General features: G+C 35.5%; 1 protein-coding gene across 1 annotated transcript; it reads right to left on the bottom strand.

Annotated features, from left to right (window-relative positions):
- Positions 1-1,117: 1,117 nt before the first annotated feature.
- LOC128186184 (baculoviral IAP repeat-containing protein 7-like) lies at positions 1,118-9,750 on the bottom strand. The gene is made up of 9 exons (XM_052855951.1): positions 9,602-9,750; positions 6,270-7,831; positions 5,601-5,813; positions 4,701-5,054; positions 4,026-4,208; positions 3,358-3,483; positions 2,849-3,052; positions 2,429-2,470; positions 1,118-1,617 (listed from the first exon to the last, which is right to left on the bottom strand). The coding sequence occupies exons 2-9, from the start codon at positions 6,895-6,897 to the stop codon at positions 1,430-1,432; spliced, it is 1,938 nt and encodes a 645-aa protein (XP_052711911.1). The 5' UTR covers positions 6,898-7,831; positions 9,602-9,750; the 3' UTR covers positions 1,118-1,429.
- Between the last annotated feature and the right edge of the window lie 5,634 nt (positions 9,751-15,384).

The following is a 15,384-nucleotide window of genomic DNA, read 5'->3' as shown; positions in this document are numbered from 1 at the left end:
TCTTTTCTCATTTTAACTGTTAGAGGCATTGTCAAAAAATACAAATCTTATTAATACTGGTAGCCCATATTCTTTATCCAACAATTTTAAAGATGTTTCGATATTGTGAACTTCCTCATCCGGCCTTCTAAGGAATTTGAAAAAAAACCATTCTGTGGAATCATTAGAATTCGTGGTGGCTAAATTTTCTTGGTATTCGTGGATACCCCTTGCCCACAAATTTACATCCTCAATGAAAACAATATTAAAGATTTAGCTTACCTACTCAAACTGAAAACTGACACATCCACGAAATTACATCCCCACAAATAAGCAAAAAATCCACAATCCACGAAAATTGGCCCCCGCGAAATTAAATGATTCCACAGTAATAAATCAGATGCTTATCTGAAAACTAGAAGTTAGCGCAGTCTGATGTTACATGTAATTATTACCATTTTTAAAAATTATCCTTGACTAATCATTTGTTATCCTAGTTTCTAAATTACACAAAGATGTGACTATGCATGTATATCACAAGAAAGTACCATAAAAAGTATGTTTTACACAAAAAATGCGTGGTAAATAAGTATCACTATTTAAAATGAGACATAATTGAAAAAAGTTTCGATTGCCATATCATGTCTGAAAGTCTGTAGAAATAAAGGTGATTAACAAATGTAATTTGTCAGTACTTTCCGACCAAAACAAAAACAACCCTGAGCTCAACCAAAAGAGTACGAGAACGTGCGATGACATAAATGGCGTGCCGCATTTCAGTAAAAAATAGAGCAATATTTACAAAACTTTCATTGGTATTATTTTCACGTCATATGGCACAGAGCTGGTTAAATCTGAAACAAGCAAGCAGTGCACTAGTGCTTATATTTCAAAGTAATCCTACTCATGATTCTGATCATGTGCATGAAAAGCAAAAGGACCCAACAAAGATGCTAGGACCCAGTGCTCTAGAAATAAACAAGTGGACTTAAGTTAGCATGTTCCTATTACTGGCTCTCTGGGTCTTGAAAACAACCCATTCATTTTCATTACTGTCTTTATAAGACTAGGATTCTTTTGCCAAGTTTTACTAAAATTTTCTGAGTCGTTCAAGACGATAAAAACACGGAAAAATAAAAGCATTTCAAAGAGTGGTTTAATCAAGAAAATAATCATCAAACTTATTCCAGCAAGTCCTGTTTCATATGTACACAAGGCATTGCATTTACAATATTGATAAAATTAAATTAATAGAAATTTGGCAAATAAAATAAGGCAGGATACTTTTTCAATTTTTGAAAGTGTGCGCAGCATACATAAAGAATGATTAAATCAGAAAACACATTATAATAAAAGTTCTTTTTCAACATATAAAAGTCACTGCATTTGCATAAAGTAAATTCAAGAAAAATGATTTTCTCAGTATAAAATCAATCTACATCAGGACTTCCTATGGGATAAATGTTCTCACGGTGCCGCGGATCTCAGCCCTACAGATTGGACACTGCCGGACGGCGGGGGCACACATCACACAGCAGCAAAGGTGTCCACAGGGCAGAAACACCACCCCCACCTCAGCATCTAGACAGATCTTGCACGTCTTCTGCTCACGTAACAGCCGGTTCTCCTCCTCCAGATCTATAAATAGACAAGGTTACATCACATCTATATATAGACAGTTACATCTGATTTATAAATAGACTAGGTTACATTTGATATTTATGTATAAATAGGCAAAGTTTTCATCAATCTGTTCATTAGACACACAGATTGACACATTCACAAACAGATTATATAATAGAACATCCACATACATTTTGGAAATGAATCTAGTTTCTACCTATGTTAGGCCACTAATCTAGTTTCTACCTATGTTAGGCCACCTAAAATTTATTCTACATATAACAACACTTCAAAATACCTAACCTATGACGGAGAGCGATGAAATTAAAACAAACCAATTTTCAAACAAATGATCTTTTTCATTTACATATATATAAATCGAGTGAGTATTCACACTACAAATAGGTTATCTCTTTTATATTGATCTCTTCTGATAATCCCCTTGAGTATCTGATTTATAGTCCAAAATGTGCTCTAAGCATTTTGAATTTCTACAGACTACAGTATTTTAGTAAAATATCAAACTGAAAAATATCAAATTAAAATCAGGGTTTGTATGGGTTTTTTTAAAACTCAATTTCTCCTAAACCTACGTGCATGGGTTACATTAAATGAAGAATTCAATTCGGACAGCCTTATACATAACTTGTATAACTGAAGAATGATTGGTGGTTTTTTGAAAATGTTGGTAAAATGATTGGTTGTTGGGAACATATGCTTTGTTTGATAAGTACATCTGAGTGGATGATATGGAAGAATGTAATTCGAATGTTTTTACAATGTAATTAAAATGTAATTACAAATTCAAAGTAATTTTTTTGTTTACCTTTGGATCCCGGTTCTACTGTAGTGTTAGATGACGTTCCTCCTGTAAAGACGACAATAACCATCATTGAATCAATCTTCTAACTCGCATAATATCGAATAAAAAAAAATTAAAACTAAAATATGTTGAAATCTCAATTCAGCATTTTATGTGCAAGACCGCATAAGCTCAATCTGACACACTATAATTACATGGGAACATTATCAATTTTTAAATTTATCTTATTGCAATTTATTTAGCCAGAAACAGTTTAAAAATCCATCACATTCTGATACATGTATGTCACTATATGTTGCATACTTAAAAATACTTTTAGAAACAAGCCTTAGGTTAAAATGAATACTAAATCAATATTTGTACATCATTCTAGTAAGAAATAAAATAAATGTATTTCGGTGTATGACATGTTAATGCAAGTACCCGAGTTAGGAATACGTTGAATGGTCCTGGTAGGTGAGGGGTCAGGAGGGGGTGGAGAGATATCTAGAGGGATATCTGGAGGGATATCCGGGGGGATATCCATGGTTCCCAGGTCATGTGACGAGGACACATTGAGGGCCCCGGGATTTTCCTCCAATGTCAGGACCGCATTCAGTAGAGCCTCAGCAGACGGGTAGTCGTCACCTTAAAACACACATCATAGAGAATGACAGAGGGGTATTTGTCTTTATAGTCTCAGCAGACTATAATCATGTACATGAAACAAGAAGGCAATTTGACTTCATAGAACTGATCAGTGAAGATTGAAGAATAGCAACAGTTGGACAACGGAGAATCACAAAGAGTGAACATCAGCTACAATTAAATTATTTTTTCCAAAAACTGTACTCAAAAAGTGTACTTGACAGAGAAATTTTAATAAATAATGTTCCAGTAACCAATCTCTCTCTCTCTCTTAATTAACTGCTGTTCCAGTAAACTCCCCCTACCTGTTTCTCTCAGCCTCCTCTCTATGACCTGCATCACGCTGTTCCGACTAACCCCCGTCTCCAGAACAGCTCGAACCATGGGCAGCTCCATTCGAGCGCGGACCTCGCGGGCCTCAACTTGATGTTCTAAGAGAAAGAGGTCAACAAGTTTTTTTTCATTAAAAGGTAAGAATTGCTTTATCCATATTTTCATTTATTAGTTCAACTCAATGTTTTTGTGTATGGTAACATTGATAAATGTCTCAATAAATGATCTTTGACCTTTGTTATTCATTTTTTCATGTACCAAATTGTAAAAGTTTAAGACACCAAAAAAAAAATCAACTCAGTTCATACCATTGTCATATCATCATAAGCTTGTTGAATATTCGTGGAAAATTATTTATTCAGCTAGTTAGTGTAGATTTGATTTAGCACCTTTCTACATGTATCTATTTAACAAAGATACATGGATATAACTATATGCCTAATTAATAGCCATGAACTTGATTTGGCAGAGACCACCTTTTTTCATAGATTCTGCAATAAGTTAACAGCCAAATACAGGATGTTTGCAGTATGTGTACATGTACATGATGTCAGATAATTGGAATTTTTCAGAAGCTTACTTTAATCATACAAAGTCATGTATGAACATTCAACAAGATACACATTTTGTATAATCTTACCTGGAGTGCTATTAAGATGACTAAATCTTTCCTGTGTGCTTTGTATAAACTGGTCCCCCTTCACCGTACGGACAAAAGAACAGCGGGGGAACCAGCGAGCATGTTCTGACCAGGGGTCATCCCCAGGCTCCCAGTTCCTAAGACCCCCGTCACAGTAGAAACACTTTACATTGTCACCAAAACCTGGTAAAAATACAGTACAGAATGGAAATACTTCACATTTTCACCAAAACCTGGTAAAAATACAGCAGAGAATGGAAATACTTCACACTATTATCAAAACGTGAACAAAATCTACACAGAAAATCTCTGATCAAATATTCTGTACAGAAACTGATGAATTACTTAATATGTGTGTATGTACTGTAAATGTGAAGATATTTGATACTGGAGATGTTTCTCAAAATCTATCAACCAAACAGTTTCAAACAAATATTGTGTCCTTTTACTCAATAACATGCTACATGTACATATGTGTGATTACTTCCACAAAAACAACTTTATTATCTCTTCCTTAACTATAACTTGGCCCTTTTTATGGACAAAGTTAACTTAAAAATTTAAAAGTTCAATTGAAACAGATGTATCCCATAAATGAATTGGTATATTGCTGATACTGCCAAAAATTTTTATTTATAATTCTAATAAAGATGTCCAAAGTGAATTCCCAGTTACCTGCGTAGAAAAATCCTGCAGCGGCCAGCTGTTGTGGAGTCTGATGTTTGTACTGCGGCCAGTTATTGAAAGAGGTCAACCTGGTACTTTCCACCGCAAAGTTGGCGTGCTTCGGTCGGTCTGTGTTGATACCTAAAGCTTCCATGTGACCCAGACTCTGGTTGTTGGAGCCTCCTCCCACGTTGATGCGGTGTGCGGGCTGGATCGGGGTCATTCGTACGTTTCCGACATTGACCCCCAGGATGAAGGGGCACCTGGGGAACTTGTTTTTGTGTTCGATGTGAGGTTTCTCACCGACGTCCCAGTCCCGCAGAATCCCGCGACAAAATACACACTGTACTCGGTCACCTACGCCTAAAAAAAACACAAAAAACAACAAGCTTGACATGGAACTCGAAAATAAATGATTTCATGTTCACCCAGTCTCTTTTTGTTTGTAACATTGTCACGCTATAAGAAGTTCTCATCAACCTCAAAATAACCCAAGAAGCAACAAGCTTGACATGAAACTCAATAGTAAATGATTTCATGATCACCCAGGCTTTTTTGTTTGTAATGTCACGCTATAAGAAGTTCTCATCAATCAATCAGAACCCCTGAAGAGTCAGTTATGACCAGTTCTGTATGTACATACTAACAGTACGTACACTTGTAATTAATAAAGGTGCAGAATGTGTTTTTGGCTTTATAAAATTATATCAGCAAACTGATAAAACCCTCTGTCTAACGAAATTAAAAATGATGTTTCAGAAACATAAACTATTAATTGCATGAATGTATAATTGTTTGAGATACACATACGTCATGTATATGATGTTTTATACTCCCAGGAAAAATTGATGGGGATAATTCTCCCTCATCATCATAAATAAACCATGTACAAACTCAATGTCTACACACCTGTGTAAATGAATCCAGACCGGGCCAAGTCATTGGGCCTCACATTGGCCGTGGGGGGGAACTCCCTGAATGTGTCCAGGCGGTTCTTCTCGTACCGTAGGAAGCTTGGATTTCCCAGCAGCTGGGCGGGCTCCAGGGGGGGTGTCTCGTTTTGGGGGGAGGAGATTCCCCCACTTTGGGAGCGAGGGAGGCTGGCAACAGCGGGCTGAGGACCTGTCAATCAAAGACCTGTCATTATAAGTCATACAGGGAGATCATGTTCAATGATTTACACTTTTAACCTTAGTACTGGTCAAATTTGACAGACACCCAATTTATACTTCATTTAGCATCATTTATAGTTTATTGATTTTAGGTATAATGTATAAAGAATCAAATTATATTTATATGATGAACATAATTTTGACCTCTATATGAAGATATTAATTTAAATATGACACACATGAATTGATAATTCAGGTTTTCATATCATTCGCATCATTTTTTTTAAAAAATCATTTTCCAACTAAAAATGAGTATAATATACAATGTGTAATGGTTAAGCTATCCCAGTTTCCTTTTTAAGTAGAAATATCTTTTAAAAACTTTGGTCCACATTTTAAATATGTTTGCTCTGTGTACTCTGCAAAAAAGACCCTTTTTACACAAAATATCAGCCTTTTCACCAACCTGATAATCCTATGCTAAACCTTTGTGGTGGCTGTTCCAGTGACCCTCCCTCCTGGCTGTTACTTCTGCCTCTCCCACTATCCCGAGATCCAGTTGACCCTATAGACGAATCCCTGGATCCACCAGGGAAATTGTTGGATCCCGGTGTGGAGTCTGAAGTGTGGCTCATGCTCCTTCTTCTTCCCGAGATCACAGGGGTATTATCTTGCTCAGCGAATCTCGTGAGATCTCTATCCTGCTCAACGTGTGGCCTGACTAACAAGTGACTGATTCTTTGAAGAGCCGGCAGAAGTGGTTCCTCCAACAAATGACTATAAATTGGAATATTGTTTGTTTCACTTTGGTTGACGATTAAAGGGCAATTAGCATTTAGCTTTTTGTGAACCGATTTAACCTCTTCACCCGGGGACCAGTTTTCTTTCTCTGAGTGACAGAAATAACAGCGAACTTTATCTTCGATGCCAGTGTAGAAGAATCCTTCCTCAGCCAATCGAATCGCAAATACCGTCCCGTTCCAGTCCTTGTAGGTATATAGCCTATTAAGCTCACTATTGCACAGTTTTCTGATATTCAAATCTGAGTCTGAGATTGAAAAATTCTCCAAGGTATAAATCAATTCCTCATCCATAGTACATAGAATATAATGAAACAACAGTCATATTTTTTCATTAGAGTAAAACAAAATACAAATATTACCTAATATTTTAAAATTATTGTTAATATTTATTTTGTTCTTAATGGATGCTTCCGAAACACTCGGAGTAGTCAAGATCACTTTTGCTTGGATCGTGATGACTCACAAAAAAAGAATTCCTCATGCAGTAACACCTATGCTTTCCGACTGTCTTAAATTTCTGCTTTGGATTCGCCCAGACTTCACTTTTATACCCCTTTAAAAGAACTGATTGGATAAAGTATGCTGGGTCATGGAAATTTGCTGACGCTGAAAACAGTTTTATAGTTTGATTGTTCTGTAGTTCATTGGAACTATTAAGAGAGTTTTCTGTATCCACAATCAACAAAAGCAAAAAAACAAGGGAGAGCCTAAAAGTGAATCTTGCGAGTCCTCGGCCAGTTAAAGACCGTATTCTGTAAGGAGAATGTCCAAGAACAAAATTAATCCAACAAGGGTCGTCACAAAATACTTCAGGCAGTGTAGATTTGGGATCGTCAGGGTAAGAAGGTATGCTCAAAGAAAAGATTTGACTGAGCAACAATGTCTCAAAACTTGTTACCAGCTTTTCTATTACTAGAAATTTATATTCATGAAGAGATTCCACAAAACAAGAGCGATCAAAACACAGGGAAGACTCAGTATTTCTTAGGGGAGGCAAATAGATCTCTGACGACTCGGAGGGATCTACTTTCCCAGAGGGATGGATATCAGAGTACTCCGGTCTCCCTTTCTCCGGGACTGATTCAGGTTCCTGATCTTTTGGATCTGGTTCCAAATTTGTCGGGTGTAAACACTGGTTGCTAAGCGATGATTGGTCCTTCCAAGGAATGGTCATGATGTGTTAGTTTGTTTCCTTGACTACAGGCGGGGTTCATATTTAGATTTCCTGAAATGGATATATATTTCTAAAAAAGTTAATTTAAAAAATAACAAGGACTAAAGGTATAAACAATGTTATTGTGTGGGTATCGTATGAGTTTCCTCACCTACCCTTTTGTAAGACCTAGATCCTTATTCTTTTTTTAAAATCGGGATCCAAAATCCCCTACCTTTAATGGAAGTTGATTGGCATATCCTTAGGTCAATTAAATTATACAAATACCCCAATGTTCTACATGTGTTCTATTCTGAATGTTTTGTAGGTTTTATCACATTGTACCAGAGACATAAATAACATACATGTCTCTGCATTGAGCGAGGTATAGATGTTGGTGATGTAAAATGACTTTTCCAGTCGACGAGCAGTCCAGAAATATTTTTTGTAGCATATTTTCTTAAATTATTCGATATTTATAAATATCTCTTGGTTCAGACAATGTTGCATTCAATAGACTAAGTATGAAAAAATCCCACGATTTCCCTTTGAAACGCCCCCTCTATAGTCTGTCCCAAGATATTTATGCAGCACATTTGAACGATTTTTAATAAAAATACACTTACCTGTGAAAGAAGTGCAATTGAAATAGTTGAAAGGAATATTTTCCAAGATAATTTCATTGACACATTATCATCTTTCACTCGGAAAAATTCACAGGAATGAAAACAGATTCCTTACGGGGATTTATAATGGGGAATGTTTACATCTTTTCTCCATTGGGAATACACTCAGAATACATCGCGCAATATTTCAACGTTATCATCCGGGCTTGCTGCAATACAAAATCTCCATAGACATCACATTTTTTAGAATTGTATTGAAACCTGATAAGCTAAGAGGGGCGTTTTGACTGAGAACTCTTGGAAATTTTTCATACTTTTGAATGAACATCGTTTGAATCCTGAGGTATTTATAAATACCAAACAATTAAGCCAAATGTGAATCCAAAATATCTTGGGACAGAGTATAGCCTGTCAGGTTTCAATACACAGCTAAAAGAAAAAAGTCTAGGGGGGTTTTCCATTGCTAAAGAGACTATTGTACCCGTATGATAACATTGAAAAGTTGTATGGGGTATTCCGAGTGACATCCAAACAGAGAAAAGTTGTCAACACTTCCCATAATAAATCTCTGTAGGAAATCCGTTTTTGATCCTGTGAATTTTTACTATGGAAAATGACAATGTGTGAATGAAGTTATCTTGGAAACTTTCCTTTTATTGATTTCAATTGAATTTTTTTTCACAGGTATGTATATTTTTATTAAAAATCGTCCAAACATGCCAAATGTGCAGCATAAATATCTTGGGACTGACTATAGCACATGTATTTTCCCTGCTTAATCTGAAATTTACTTATTGAGAGGGGGTACCCCAAAGACTTTGTACGTGGATAAACTGAAGCGCTATATAATTTTACTATTAGGTGAACTTTTGATACACAAACAAGCACCTCTGATCCGCGCGCCAATATTTTACTGCAGTACCAACTTCCCATAGGCCCTAGCTTATTAACATAAACCCCGTTGCGCACCTCGCATTCTTGGGCATTATGAATGGCAACATTCCAAATATTCCCCACCCCTTAACTAGCGTCCTAACATGGGAGTATTAGCAGTCATTTACTAAAAAGGACATTTATGAATAGACCTTGGTAAAAATCTGGGAATCCCCTTGGCCGCATATAGCAAAATAGCCCAAACGAAAGAGAGCAAACAGCGCGGAGTAACATTAAACCTATCTGCACCTCGCATTCGAAAGACAACTTTTCATATTCTTACCTTTCATAAAAACATTATCGACATCGTCAAGAATCAAACAAAGATTTCTGGTTGAATGTCTTCTTTAAGTTAATTTCTCTACCAAGCTAAGGCAACCCAATCGCTGCATCGGGATCATAGGTAATTTAGCGGTGTCCAGTCAAACCGAGCACAGACTATTTCACTTACACGACGTACATTCGTATTCATACAAAAAGATAACGCGTGTACAAAAACAACTTCTTTCCGCGGTCCAAGTTATAACAGAGTAATTTAAAGATATAAAATTAATGATATCTTAATTAATTTATAAAGCACATATTAGAAAAAGAAACTTTAGAAATATTTTTTTTCTTCTGATCAACAATAAATTAAAGTTGGATGTATTTTTAAAACTGAAGAAAGTGCTTTAAAATGTTTCCTTTATATACATATATGGTGTTTCAAATAACTTATTATTGAATTAGTACACGCATTTTTGTTAGTCTTACCTAATACCCTATAAGTTTTTTTTTTGGCTTTTCAAGATTTTTTGGATGAGTTTGCCCCCCCCCCCCCCCCCCCCACACACACACACTTTCAAAAACGATGCTAAACTTAACTAAAACGCGCACGGAGATTGTTATACATACGTTTAGAAATCTTTGATTAAAAAAAAATCACTGTAACAGGGGTCCTATGTAATGAGTATAAACAGACACCGATATATGATTTATTATATTATGAAAATAAATCACCCTGTAAATATACATAAATATAATTCAATTTCATATGTTCAATGCACATAATATTTATCAAAGTACTGAAGTAATGACGAGAGTTGATTTTATCGATTATCATTTATTTTAAAATCAACTTATCTTGCATGGCAATTAGTTTCTAGTCTGTATTTGAATTACGCACTTTTTATTATTTGAATTTTAGACTTTTCAGACAAGAATTTCGAGAAACCCCATATAAATCATGTTGTGTAATATTTAAAGATAGATTTCAAACTATGTATAAGTAATCGAAGCAATTCTAAATCAAAGTACTGAAGTACTGAAAGCCGGGCTCTTTTGGTGTGTCTTTATGCATATTGTGTAGTAAAGACTGAAAATCTCTCTCTCTCTCTCTCTCTCTCTCTCTCTCTCTCTCTCTCTCTCTCTCTCTCTCTCATGCTTTTAAAGTCGGCAAAGCATCAGAGAGCGACCAAAGTTTGTAAGCGGCTATAAACAAAAAATGTCTGTCTAGTAGAAGTTAAAAAGTTCAACAGTTGCTGCCTTGAATTTTGCAACAAGCATTATATATTCAATCCCCATTTCTTCATCGCGCAGCAAAGTAGTTCATGGAAATTCATGCGCATTGTATGTATCCAAAATGCATAGTAATGTTTTAAAAACACGTTATTAATAAGAAAACTTAAAAAGATAGACAATTCATTCGAAATTTAAAAAAAAGAAACAAAATGCCAACACTTTTGACAAAATGTGGCTCTTCGTGTAACTATTTGGTATAGCGGAAGCTTTACCTTGACGCTGTTTGGTTTTTTGTTTACTTGTGCTATTTAAAGTAACATTGGCGATTTGCCTGCCTATAGCCAGGACTCTGCTTTCAGCAGAGCCCGGCTAAAAATGTATGGATCCAAGTAATATTGATATAGAACTTTAGTCTCGTTCAACCAGATGCTCGGCTGTCTCCGTTAATCTCCGATAAGCAAGAGAGCCTTTCTGCTTGTCGGAGATTTACGGAGACAGCAGAGCGTTTGGTTGATCAAGGCTATATTAAACTCTGGCGTTGGAATACATGAGACTATAAACATATCTTAGTTGTTCGTATTATATAAAATCTGACTATTTTCAAAGTGTTTATTGATAAGTTTCCTTGAAAAACAATGCTTCAGCATACATTACTTTGAATTTTTCTATTATTTTCAAGAACTAAGTCTTGTCAGCGGTGATGATTTGTGCTTAGGTCCAAACACTGTTTCATTTTCGGTTTGCAAGAGTAACTGCATCGGAGAGTTGATTCAAAATCAACTTCCAATAATTGATTGCACAAGTTATAAATATACATGATTTATAAATGCTATAAATAAGACAGAGTTATTCCCCTTGTCACAGCATTTTATAAAACACGTAATTCAGATCTATCATCATGATCAGTATTAAACATTCATATTTCAATTATATATTCTTGTAAAAAGTATAAAATTAAGCATATATTTATGACAAAGAATAAGTACCTGTTTATGGAACAGAGCTTTCAGACCATACTGAATCTACTGTTTATACTACATACTATATACTATATTCTATGATTATTTTATAACACCACTTCTTGACTTTGTATTTTGGAGAGGGTTTGTATAGGCTTTGCCTGTTGCCTAATCCATTTGATTACTCAATAAAATATGTTTAAATTAAATATCTACTGTATGAGAGAATATGAGGTATGAATGTAATTTAAAAAAAAAACACATTCACTCATATCTTTCACACTTTATACATTGAATTTAGTTTGATAACTTAGGACAAATGATGAGATGATTTATTTAGAACTTGTTAATTATAAGAGAGAAATTAGTACTTACATAATTATGGGTTCTGTTCAGTCTCTTATAATATAACTAAAGCCACATCATGCACAAATTTCAATCAGTCTAGATTTGCAGTAGCTGACTAAATGTCTTTGTCTTAGGTCAAATCTTATTTTTTTTTTTTTATTTTAAAAGTTATACGTAATCACGAATGTTCTTTTTATAATTTTGGAAAGTCATCAAAAAATAACCATATTTCTTTCTTATCGAAAAAGCGATGCCTGTCAAAATAATATCTTTTTAAGGAAAATAGTAAAAGACCAGAAAGAGCACGGGTGAGCTGTGCAAGCACTCCTAACATTTGCAGAGTGTGTATAATACCGGATGAACTGTGGTTGAACGTTTCACGTTTTGTGGAGTATGTGTGATATCGGATGAACTGTGAAGGGACTTCTCACGTTTGTGAAGTATGTGTGATATCGGATGATCTGTGCAGGGACTTTGCACGTTTTGTGGAGTGTGTGTGATATCGGAGGAACTGTGCTGGAACTCCTCACTTTTGTGGAGTGTGTGTGATATCGGAGGAACTGTGCTGGAACTCCCCACGTTTGTGGAGTGTTTGATATATGATGAACTGTGCTGGAACTCCACACGTGTGTGGAGTGTGTGTGATATCGGATGAACTCTGCTGGAACTCCCCACGTGTGTGGAGTGTGTGTGATATCGGAGGAACTGTGCTGGAATTCCTCACGTTTGTGGAGTGTGTGTGATATCAGATGAACTGTGCTGGAACTCCCCACGTGTGTGGTGTGTGTGATATCGGAGGAACTGTGCTGGAACTCCTTACGTGTTGTGGAGTATGTGTGATATTGGAGGAACTGTGCTCGAACGTTTCACGTAAGTGGAGTATGTGTGATATCGGATGAACTGTGCTCGAACGTTTCACGTTTTGTGGAGTATGTGTGATATCGGATGAACTGTGCAGAAACTCCTCAAGTTTTGTGGAGTGTGTGTGATATCGGATGAACTGTGCTGGAACTCCTCACGTTTTGTGGAGTATGTGTAATATCGGAGGAACTGTGCAGGAACTCCTCACGTTTTGTGGAGTATGTGTGATATCGGATGAACTGTGCTGGAACTCCTCACGTTTTGTGGAGTAGGTGTGAAATCGGAGGAACTGTGCTGGAACTCCCCACGTGTGTGGAGCAGGCTTGGGGCGAATTACATTGTAAAGTAATGCATTACATTACCATTACTTCATGAATTTGGGCATTAAATTACCATTACCATTACTTGATTTTCTTGAAGTAATGCATTACATTACCATTACATGAGTAAAGTAATGCATTACCATTACCATTACTTTTTTTTAAAGTAAAGATAATAAAGAGTTTTTGCAAATGTTTCAAATATACAACACTCTTTAGCATATATACAGCTTCATGCTCAGTATCAGGTTCAAATTCAATGAATAGACAAGAGTCATTCTTTATTTGCTCAATATATAATCATATTGTGGCAATATGAACAACATATTACATAAGTAAAATGATATTTATAGACATTTGGCATGATACAATATCAGATATGAAATAGAGACACGTACAGGATAACATGCGTAACAAAAAACAATTTATGAAATAATGTTTTTGTTTTTTAAAAGCTAAATATAGATATATCCCCAGATTACACAAACCTTTATAATTTTGGACACTTAATTTTATTAATTTATAAACAGATGATTTTTCCCAGTTATATTTCTTAATATATTTTAATTATATTTCTTTTTACGGAGGACACTTTAAGACAAAAGATTGCTGTTGCACTTTATGATTGAAGTTTTAAAGGGTTCATTTTTTAAATGCATCCATCTTCCAGGCTATACTAAATAAATGTTTTGTAGGAGCAGTCAAAGCTTGGACTGGAAAATACTGTTTGACGATCTTTATCTTAGGATATATCAAGTGCAATAATAAATCAAATACATAAATCTTGTATTTTCTATCAGTCCAAACTAATGTACAGTGTAATTAATATACAAGAGAGAGAGAGAGAGAGACAGAGACAGAGAGAAAGAGAGAGAAAATAAGTAAGATTATTTTCAAATGGGTTATAATATTGGAAGTGATATTGATTTTCATCATGGATGGACAGTGCATTCATTTTGCTTTTAAATGTGCATGTCTGTCTCCTATTCTATTGTGACATAGCGAAGGGAAGGGGATTGGGGTGTTTAGCACTTCTTATAACAATAGATTGTTTTGATACTTAGATTATCCAGGGGGTATAGTGTGTTGTTGACACATGTCTATTGAAGTGCAAACTAATTGGAGTAAATTGTTTAAATGATTAAAAACTCTTAATAACAACACTCTTAAAAATGTTATGAAATTGTACTGTTATCTTTGTTAATATAAACAATTCAAAAATGAATTTAAAAAAAACCTTTTTTAATAAAAGATGTACAATTAAAACATTTTTTTCTCAATTAGAATTATTTTTTTCTTCTGTAAAAATAAATTTAATCAAATTCAATTTCAACTTTTCATTTTATTCATCACATTTTTTAAAGTGAACATGCATAAATATGCATAGTAATGCAAAGTAATGCCATGTAATGCCAGCATTACACTAGATTTTGGAAAGTAATGCATTACATTAGCATTACTTGTAATGCTAATTTTGAGGCATTACACATTACTAGCATTACTTTGAAAACATGTAATGCATTGCAATGCATTACCATTACATTTAGCATTACCCCAAGCCTGGTGTGGAGTATGTGTGAAATCGGATGAACTGTGCTGGAACTCCTCACATTTTGTGGAGAGTATGTGTGATATCGGAGGAACTGTGCAGGAACTCCCCACGTTTTGTGGAGTATGTGTGATATCGGATGAACTGTGCAGGAATTCCTCACGTTTGTGGAGTGTGTGTGATATCGGATGAACTGTGCTAGAACTCCCCACGTGTGTGGAGTGTGTGTGATATCGGATGAACTGTGCAGGAACTCTTCACGTTTTGTGGAGTATGTGTGATTTCAGAGGAATTGTGCAAGAACTCCTCACGTTTTGTGGAGTATGTGTGATATCGGATGAACTGTGCTGGAACTCCTCACGTTTTGTGCAGTATGTGTGATATCGGATGAACTGTGCTGAAAATCCCCACGTGTGTGGAGTATGTGTGATATCGGAGGAACTGTGCTGGAACTCCCCACGTGTGTGGAGTGTGTGTGATATCGGATGAACTGTGCTGGAACTTCCCACGTGTGTGGAATATGTGTGAT

The sequence above is a fragment of the Crassostrea angulata genome, chromosome 5 (genome assembly GCF_025612915.1).
Source record: "Crassostrea angulata isolate pt1a10 chromosome 5, ASM2561291v2, whole genome shotgun sequence".
NCBI lineage: Eukaryota > Metazoa > Mollusca > Bivalvia > Ostreida > Ostreidae > Magallana > Magallana angulata.
This window is presented reverse-complemented; position numbering and strand designations above follow the sequence as displayed.

Excerpts from the sequence above, each read along its gene's own strand:
- LOC128186184 (XM_052855951.1), bottom strand. The coding sequence starts at position 6,897 with ATGGATGAGGAATTGATTTATACCTTGGAGAATTTTTCAATCTCAGAC. Across the intron at positions 5,814-6,269 it reads GTTTAGCATAGGATTATCAG|GTCCTCAGCCCGCTGTTGCC; the intron begins GTTGGTGAAAAG and ends TTTGATTGACAG. Across the intron at positions 2,471-2,848 it reads TCAACGTATTCCTAACTCGG|GAGGAACGTCATCTAACACT; the intron begins GTACTTGCATTA and ends TCGTCTTTACAG.